At 38.6% G+C, this 10,029-nt stretch overlaps 1 protein-coding gene across 1 annotated transcript in view; it reads right to left on the reverse strand.

Annotated features, from left to right (window-relative positions):
• Window positions 1-9,949, reverse strand: part of ACAD11 (acyl-CoA dehydrogenase family member 11) — a 32,973-nt gene extending 23,024 nt beyond the window's left edge. Inside the window, exons 1-9 of the mRNA XM_074575186.1 lie at window positions 9,728-9,949; window positions 7,614-7,713; window positions 7,254-7,379; window positions 5,452-5,613; window positions 4,831-4,995; window positions 3,093-3,240; window positions 2,386-2,507; window positions 1,229-1,335; window positions 982-1,105 (exon numbers count right to left, since the gene is read on the reverse strand). Coding sequence (XP_074431287.1) covers window positions 982-1,105; window positions 1,229-1,335; window positions 2,386-2,507; window positions 3,093-3,240; window positions 4,831-4,995; window positions 5,452-5,613; window positions 7,254-7,379; window positions 7,614-7,713; window positions 9,728-9,864 — 1,191 coding nt within the window. The 5' untranslated portion in view covers window positions 9,865-9,949. The remainder of the gene's footprint in view (window positions 1-981; window positions 1,106-1,228; window positions 1,336-2,385; window positions 2,508-3,092; window positions 3,241-4,830; window positions 4,996-5,451; window positions 5,614-7,253; window positions 7,380-7,613; window positions 7,714-9,727) is intronic.
• Between the last annotated feature and the right edge of the window lie 80 nt (window positions 9,950-10,029).

Consider the following 10,029-nt stretch of genomic DNA (forward strand, 5'->3'; position numbering starts at 1 on the left):
CACTAATTATTGCAAGGCTTCCTTGCACAATCTAAAACTAGGTACAGACAGACTTTTAAGAAACTGCATATCAAGAGTTTCTACACTCAGTGCCTCCTTGTGATAGGCAGATGCACTCATAAATCTTTTAGATTAGTATGTTCTCTGCACTTCTGCCTGACTGAAATGAAAAAAAAAAACAAAAACCAAAAAAACCAAAACCCAAATAATAAACCCACAAAAAGCTGAAAAACCTAACTGTGCAACAAAAGCTGTGCTTCCATAAGGCTAAAAGTTGAACCCGCTCTGGTATTAGATACATTTCAGAATGAGGTTAAATTGTTACATTATGGAATCACATTTTTTTGTCATAAAATCACACCTTAAAAAATAAGGCAAGAAACAGAAAAGTTCAGCTTTGTGTGGTTAAAACCAGCAGTTTGCATTTTGTAGATAAGTGTCTTTGCATTTAGTATGTAGGAGTTCTAAGCTTTTGCTAGTGTTAAAAGAATTTTGGCAAATACCTTTAAAAAATAACTTTTTAAAAACAGTATTTCTTAAAAAGTTTAAAAAGTAACTCTTTGTTTTCATTAACAATGCATACAGCATTTTAATTCTGGAAAAAAATTAATATAGATTATAATGATTTCTATTCATATTTTGCAATGCTATAAACATCACTGCAAGAAAATACACCAGTGAAGGAAAACAGAAGGAAAACAGAAGGAAAACAGAAGGAAAACAGAAGGAAAACAGAAGGAAAACAGAAGGAAAACAGAAGGAAAACAGAAGGAAAACAGAAGGAAAACAGAAGGAAAACAGAAGGAAAACAGAAGGAAAACAGAAGGAAAACAGAAGGAAAACAGAAGGAAAACAGAAGGAAAACAGAAGGAAAACAGAAGGAAAACAGAAGGGGACATGACTTCCATACATAGCTTTATGTTTTTATAAACTCTGGTCATAAAATGCTCATTTATAAATAGGCTTACTAAAAAGTTTTACCTTCTCAGCTGGATATATGTGCTGCTTCATGAACTGCTTGACTTTCAACAAAATTTCTTGTCCTTTCCTACTTTGACGGAACAACTCTCCAGAAATGCTGTGATGTGCGCTGCTGAAAGATGACCTAAAGAAGAATATTCAAATGCAATAACAAGCAAGAATATAAGCTGCCTTATACAGGCATTTCAATAAGTGAAGACATAAAAGCTTTGCCTTGCCTTTGAGCAATGGTTTAGACCACACTTACCTTTTTGACAGCTCTAACCCTCTCTCTGCCAAAGGCTTCACAATCTTAGCAAATTCATGACTACTCTCTGCAGAAGCATTTCCAATGAGATATCTAGCATATATACCCTAAAACCAAAAGAAAGGCATATATGGTACAATTATGCACTTAAAATTGTCCCTTTTTTTAGATTGGTGATTTCTTCAACTATGAAAGTAATACTTAAATGCACATATTCCTAATAGGAAAAAATCCAGACAGATTTTACTGTGATGTTAATATTGGTTTCAGTCCGTTTCTGATATAATGGAGATGCTTGGCACACAAGAGAAAAACAACGTACCTCATCTAAACTAAAATAAATGAAAATCAAAAAAATTACTAGAGAAAAAAAAAAAGAAGAAAAAAGAATATGTCTGTACATAATACTGCAAGCAAGCCCAGCCTGTCCTTAAGCTAACTGACAGCATATGATTATTATCCACAAATACATGAACTACCCACATACATACTCTTATTCCAAATTAATACCAGGTAGCTTATCCCACATTTGGTATGCTGAGCTCATGCTGCAACTCGTAAAAATGTACTTATGCCTTACAATGGTTGAATATCTAATTAAACAGTTACTTCTGTTAGCAATGAATCAGTTAAACTTATTTTTTCCTATAATCACATCTCAAGATTGGTCTCCTATGGTCATAATAAGCTGAGTTCACAACATGCCCATTTTCATCAGTGGGTGGAACCTACAGGCTCTTACTTATCTATCCCGCTATCTACTTTCATGACAGCTGCAGAAACTTAGAAAGATCTTTGTTTCTCTGTAATACGGGATTTAAATTAACCAGAGCCTCCAAAAAGGTAAAGACAAAATTGCTTGCATACTGGAACATCAATAAGAAAAACTTCACATATCCACACTTTCTCCTTTTTCAGCTTACTTTCCTCAGTTAGCTATATCTAACACAAAGTACTTTATGTAGCAAGAATTCTTTCCTAAAGAGTTATCAGTCATAAGCATCTAAGGTATTGCTTCTAAAGAAAAAAACTGAAATACAATGGTTACAATTAGTTTTTAAATATGATTCGTATTTTGAACAAGTATTACCAAACTGCAAATACTCATAATAAAAATATGTGACGTGTGTCATAATAAAAAAATGTGAGTGTATTACCTGGGCTATTGCTGCCATTTTGAAACATGACAAAGCAAGAAAAAAATTAAAGTTCGATAAAGTGGTGCTAATACCCCGGCAGCGGCAGTAAGTGGAAACCAGTTCTTCAAATGAAGGAGTTTCTACAAAAAAACAACAGAATGTTTTAGAATAGTCAATGTTTTCTATTATTTTTTCCACCTTATTCTTCTGTACAGCTTTTCAGCTTTATGAGATATTCCATTTACATAGTTAAAAAACATGATTTATCATTTCTCATTACCTAAGTGTGATACGGAGAGACAAAAGGAAATAGCTTTCAGAATTCCAGATAACCACAACACTTCCTACTGCTCCCCGCCTCCACTCCAGTCAGGAAATTAACTGCACCATGGGGGTGGGGAGGTTGCCTCTTTTTTTTTTTTTTTTTTAAATAAATGACAAATGTATATTTAAATTTTAGCTTTCTTCCATCATCTCTAAGAAAGGTTCAAAATAAACTTTCTCAGAAGCAGCATACTGTGGCTAAGCCACAGATTATTGGAACAGTACTACCTTAAACCTCACTATCAGCACGTTTCCTACAATGAAGAAAACCATGGAAAAGTTCTTTTCAAGGTCAAAATGATGTGCTTATTAATTTAGCTTTTTATTACTGTTTATAAAGGTAACATATCAAATAGAAATCAACCCTAGAATTCATTTAAACAAAAATGCTAGTTTCATACCTATGGTGTCTTTGAAACCCAAGAAAGTTCCTTGAGCTAAGTTCTTAATAGAGGTAGGCCAAAAGTAGAATGCAGTGGCGTATGCTAAATCTGCTAAAGGATGACCAGCAGTTGAAAGTTCCCAGTCCAGCACTGCCAAAACACGAGCCTTAAATAAAAATAAAGACCTCAAGTGAATGCTTGAAGATAAATTCTCTCCATCCACAAATATGCAACCCACTTAATACCCAACAGCTTTATTCGGTTACTATGTATTTAAAATTAAAAACACGCACAGTACCTATCTACAGCAAAACCAGTTCCTTTTAGCACTATGTAGGGATCCGCAGAAAATTAACATTCATATAGTGGCATTTTTCCAATGAAAATCTGTTTTAAATTCTACATTTTTGAGTAGTGTTCTTCCTGTCAGAAACTTCTAAACTCTTCTAGTCAAAATATCATTGAATTAAAATTACCCAATGAACAGTAGTATTGACAGTTGGGGTTGTTTTTTTTTTGTTTCCAGTTCTGTTGCACAGTCCTTTTGCACAAATACTCATGGACAGACCATGCCCTAAAAAACCTAATTTATCACAACATTATGCATTGACTAACACTTACATGGGGTATTGAATTTCTTAATCAGGACAGTCAATCACTGCCCAGTTAGTGACATGAGCCTCTGCTGCAAACATCCTTGCAATGGTGTCTTGAGCTGGATGGGCTGAGACTCCCCAAACCATTGTTCTGATGAATTCTTATATTCAGGCCAGCTGGCCTCTCATCCTGAATGGTCCCTCCAGCCTACTCATGATCCATAGCTACTTGAACTCTGTGCAAAAGACTTTCCTACATGGTCATTCCTGCACATACAGGAACAGTTTGCAGAGATTATTTAAAATTACCAATGTACAGGTTGTTCAGTTCTTTCAACTACATCAGGAACAGCTGGGAGAGTCCCTCAGACTGCCAGATTCTCTGCTCAGGAAGTCAATCAGCACATTTAAACCTACAAACAGTGTCTATCAACCAATCTATATACAACAATGGGAATCTCTGGGAACTGTTGCTTTGCTGTGAAGCAGGCATTGCAGAGTCTTGGTCACAAACCCCAGGCATGTCTTCTGGTCACAACACACCAAATAGCATGGAAAAAAATTATGAAAATGCAATTGTGTTGATAGATAGGTAATACACATTTATTTCCACAAACCAGAAAAAACCCTCTTCCTTTTCCCTAAAGATGAACGAAGAACTTTTAGGATCTCTGTGAACTGTGTGTGCTCCGTAACTAAGCAGCTTTGACAGATTTTAATTTGCTTCCACTAGTATCACATATCATGCATTCAGATCCTGCTCCAAAAGCCATTGCTGTTAATTGAACCCATACCACAAATTTCAACAGACTCTGGATCAGATGCTTATATAGTTTAATGAAACGAGACTCTGGTATGTCCTAAAGTTGCACTGAATTCAATAGGATTTATGCATATAAAATGTTTTGTTCCTGGACTTTGAAGCAGGGACTACGGCTAATGAATAAACAGAGTAACAATTGCCTGCAATGAAAACCAGGACTGTATTTAGGTACCTAAACAACATACACAGAGTATAGAGAAGATTTAAGTACTCTATTATTCCTTTCAAAGATGTATCATACACTAAAACACCCACATAAGTGTCCCATTACATGATAGGAGTACAAAAGAGTGGAGGACCAAAAACTACTAAACATGTACAAATACTTTTCAAATACCTCTGTTGGGTGGAAGATGATGTTATCTATTCTAAAGTCCCCATGAATCAGGCTTTCTTCATTATCATCAGGTGGCAAGTTGTTTGCTAACCACTCAGCCAGCTTGTTCATGGCAGGAATGTCTGCATGAGCAGCTGCATCATACTGTCTTTTCCAAGTTGATACCTAAAGAAATACAAACACTTTCAACAGATTTTCCCACTGATTCACAAGTTTTTCAAGAGCACAAAATTCTGAAGCGTGCGCTTCTGGGCTTTCACTATTACCATGTTACCTGTAAATTCAGTAAAACACAGCATCTTTGCATTTGCAAATGTGAAGTGTGAGATCAAAAGATGCAATGAAGACTACTATTTTCTATTTCAATCCTATTTACATAGCCCAAATCTAATATTATTCCAAAAAGTGAATTAATACCATTCCCTGAATAAAGCTTTATAGAATTGATCTGAATGTAGTAGTAACTTTATACTGTGCACAAATAATTGAAATGTGAAGGTGTTTAACAGCTAAATTATGATGGTTACTTTTACAAGGCATTAATAACTAACAATTTAGCTTGCAAATCAAATACATCTTCAAAAACCTGATAAAACAAGAGATTTTTTTGAAGAGCTGTACCTGTCTTCTGCAGTATCCTGGTCCTCTACCATATCCTTGGAGACCCAATGACTGTAAATCAAAGGAGTGCAACAAGGCCAAAGTTTCTATGATTGCAATATACAAAGCAGAACGCTCTGCTGGGCCCACTTCAGGCAGCGAGAGGTCTCGGAAGATGCGACCCTAGAAACATCATAAATCAGATATTTGGTGGTATATATGCATCAGATGAAGAGAAATAAAGCTCTACATCTCAGGAGCAAAAGCAAAAAAAAAGTGAACCAACACTCCCTATGCAATCAAAAATTCGTTCCTCGTTTATTTTATTCCTTGCCCAGGAGAGATGAAGGGATTCACAGTAATCTCAGAACATTAGTATACAGGATATCTATTGGAAGGCAATTAAAATAACAGATATATTCAGTAGGTGAGCTCAATCACTCAATCCAGATACCCTCAAGCTTCAAAGTACCCAGAAAAAAAATATGTTATTGTGTTGTCTCTAACATGTAACTCCAGAAAAAATATCAATGAAGACCTTGGGAGGGAGTTGGGGGGTAGGCAGGGAGAAGAGGGGAATGGGTGGGTGGTAAATACAAAGAGGCAAACAATGAAATTCACTTGCATTCTCCTTAAAAGCAGTTTAATACGTTTAGAAGATTGGTGTGTTTCTCCACTTTCTCTTTTAATTTTGACCCTGCCAGTAACAGATTGGAAAACAAAAAACAGACTCTTCTCTCCTCTAAATCCCTCAGTTTCACTGGTTCGTATGATGGCTTCAATATATCTACACAGCTAAAGCAACAACAGAACTTTTTTGCTGAAAGATTCTGCATAACAAATCTAGAAATCAGATTTTTTTATTCTGTAATAGTTTATTCAATGCAGTCAATGTGTAATTGATTTCTAAATACACAACATATTTGTTAAAAACAGTGCACTGCTGTCCATCTTAGAATGGATAGCCTGTAAATTCACATCCTTAGAAATGTAAATATAACAATAGCAAAGTTTCTCATTCAGGAACCACTTTGTTTTAGTCAAAACCAGAAAAATTCTCCACATTTAACGTAAGAAAATTGTTTCAAATTCTTCACAGCTTTTACATTGTATTACTTTTGATTCATTATTTTGGTAGCGAGGTTAACTTAATCTCCAGGAATTGGCCTTACATTTCTAATTTCCTAGTGAACCTGATGATAGAGCAGGATGCAATGAAAGGAAAGAGGACTGAATTCAAATCCTCCTCCCAGGAGGACATGATACAGCAGACTTACACTCAGAATCACCAAAATCTAACGGAAATGGAATCAACTCAGCTACAGCACCTCCAGAGTGATGGACCACAGACAGACCTATGCTACGTTCTTCCTGAAAGTAGTGCTTGAGCTGAAATCCTGCTTGGTTTTCAAGGAAAGGGCACTGTATGTAGATTACTATCTTCAGTGCTAAACAGGACCCAGAATGCCCAAGGATCCAGTATAACTTTATAAACTGATTTTTCTCCCTCCGAGTTACACATATGCTTTTTACAGAAGCTATATTTACTCATTTCAAGACATCCTTCTGAGAGCTCTAATGAGACCAAGAGGTTAAATACTGAGTTGAAAATTTTGACAAAGTGGGAAAAAAGTCCTGGAGAAGATGAAATCAGTAAGAATCTCTGATAGCTAGCATTTCTTAAAAACACCAAAGGATTATTTATGTTTTATACCACAAAACCTAGTAACTGCTAAATAAGGCTCTAAAAGAAAGGTTTTAAACAATTTAAAAGCAGCTTGTAGTAGGGAGAAGAGGAGAATCTCTCACATTGTAGGACCAACCTGCACATGCTGCATTACATAAAATTCTGTTCCAATGACAGAAACATCACTGCAATACAACAGGGGCTCAGGCACTGGAAATCCAGCTGAATATAAGGCTTTCTGCACATGATATTCTCTATCAACCTGAAGAACACACAGAAATTTAGGTTCAATGAAAAGTTCCCAAGCATAAATGAATACAGTGAATGACAAGGTATCCTCTTAAATGTTTCTTATGTGTATAGCACAGAAAACTGGAAACGATCCAGCAGTTCACAGCACTTTTGGACACATTCAACAACGTGCTGCATCATCACATACAAGACTTCGCCACTTGCAATACAAAGTGTCTGGAGCTTGATGAAGTATGTTACTTACCTTGTGAGCTCTAGGTAAAAGGGGGCCATGGGGCTTCTTCCTGAGCACATAAGCCTGCCCACCCTTCTGAAGATAAAATGTTGGATTTGACTGGCCTGAGCTATAAAGAGAAAGATAATTACTTACGAATTCAAGTACTTACAAATTTTCAGACTTTTATCAGAAATGATGCAAAATGCTCTGTGACTTGGCGTGAACAAAATGGCAAGACACAGGAAAGGGTTCTTCTCAAGAGTTGCTTTTTGGTTTTTTTTCCAAATAGTCTTACAAGAATGCAAGTGATAGCCTACAAAATCGGAACTCAGAGGTTCTACTCCTACCTATAAGAAAGATGTCTTCTTTCACTGTGGAGAGGTCACAGATACTCAATTTGTTCTCCTTTGAAATGGAGATAGCATTTACCTCTCCTCCCTAAAGAGACATCATTAACATTTTCAAGGTATGCAGCAGATACTAACTTTAAAGCTTTCCAATTTGGAGGAAATTAAACAGAGCAGAACTCACACTAGCCTGTAATTGTATTTGTCCTTTGCTGAGCTGTATTTTGAACAACGTAAGCATAGAGAAAGCTCTCCAAATAACTGATGAATTCTAGTACCATGCCCCACTGTATGCTAGCCTGATGATCACATACATATGCTCTGCTTAAGGGACTGCCTATAATAGCTGTAAAGTTTTAAAGAATGAATGTTACAGTGACAAAGAATCATAAAAATTAGACATTTCAATCACATACATGTGTAAAAGAGAAGGATGATCTAGTTAAATGCTTAATAACACCTTGTCCTTCTTATCCCAATCAAGCTCATTGATCCTTATTTTCCTTAAGGCTCTGTGCTTAATCTACATGCCTTCCTCTCCTCATTCTGGATCATTTTTAAGACACATTCTGACCTGGTCAAATAAAAGATTAGACAACTATTGGAAAATTAAAATCAAGTGAACTTTTGCCCTCATGCTCCCCCTGACATTTCAGTTCTCCCCGAGACAATTAGGGCATAGTCTATAACATAGTTTAATAAGGGTACTGCACAGCCAAATGCTCTGCCTGGCACAAGAGAGATTTAGATCGGTTGAAGCCCTGAAGTGCAACCACAAAACAAACAAAGTAGTAAAAGCGTAAATACTGGCAATATTTTAGCAGATTTTACTATTAGCTACTCTCCTGAATTCCCCTCCTAAAGTATCCTCTGTTGAAGTACATACAAGGATTAGTGTACAGCTGAGGATTCAATGGATGTTTTATATTTACATCAGAAGACAAGGAAAAATTGTTTACTGTTTTCAGTGATAACTGCAGATAAAGTAGTCAAAGTCATATTTACAAAGGAATTAATACATATTTGTAGAATAACTTAACTTCCTAATAGTCAGCTCCTGATTTTAAGTCATGCAGCCACACCACTAATTTGCTGAATGCAAATGAACCAGATCTTCTGTGCAACGGTGGCTTTGGAGCCTGGGTGTAGCACCTCAGTAGTGCAACGCATTGCTCTCAGGGCATTAATGGGAATCTCAGCACAGCGTTATGCTCTTCTCATAGATTTGCTTACCGGGTGATAGCGTAAGGCTTTTTAAGCAGATTTCTTAAGCCGTGTATGTGCCTCTGAACATAACTACTTGCTGTGCAATCAAAGGACAATCAGATAAATCAAGATTGATGAGTAGGCAATAAAACAGTTGTGCACGTACTCCAGCAGAACGCACCACACGGGGCCAAACAAATGTTTTTCTGAGGACCGCAGGAAGTCCACCCAACATACCGGCCTGCCTGCGGACAGCCACAGGGCCTGCCTGTGCCAAAGGTCACCTTCGCTGCCACCGAGAACTTTGACTTTTCCAGCTGTTTGAGGGACGAGCCATTCCCTCGATGGCCACCGTCCGCCATCACCAGGGCAAAGGGCCTTAATTCTGCCCACCTCTCCTGCCGAGCACCGAGCAACCCTGCCGTCCCTCTCCTCGCCCCGCAGAGGCACCCTTCGGGCCCAAGCTCTGGCTCCGCACCTCAGGGTGCCTCACGGGCGAGGGACCGTGTCAACAGTCATGGAGACCGCCGCTCGCCCCTCACAGGCGGTGTGGGGGCGGGACGCACGGGCGGGCGGCCTGCCCTTTACCTGTACTGCCTGACAGCCAGAGCCCCCGCGGGATGCCGAGGGAAGCCGGGCAGGTGGCTGCACAGGTACCGCTCCAAGCTCTCCTGGTCGAAGCGGTGCTGCTGCCGCACCTCGCTGGTACCCGGCTCCGCCGCCATCCCCCCCTCACTGCGCCGACAGCGTACACCCCGCGCCCGCCCACCGCTACGCTACGCTACTGACGGAGCTGCCGCGCACCCGCCCACCGCGCCGCTACGCTATTGGCGGAGCTGCCCTGCCCCGCCCCGCCCCGCCCGGCGTTGTCGCGGCAACCGGCGTCGCCT

This window comes from Larus michahellis, chromosome 2 (genome assembly GCF_964199755.1).
Source record: "Larus michahellis chromosome 2, bLarMic1.1, whole genome shotgun sequence".
In the NCBI taxonomy this organism is placed as follows: Eukaryota; Metazoa; Chordata; class Aves; order Charadriiformes; family Laridae; genus Larus; species Larus michahellis.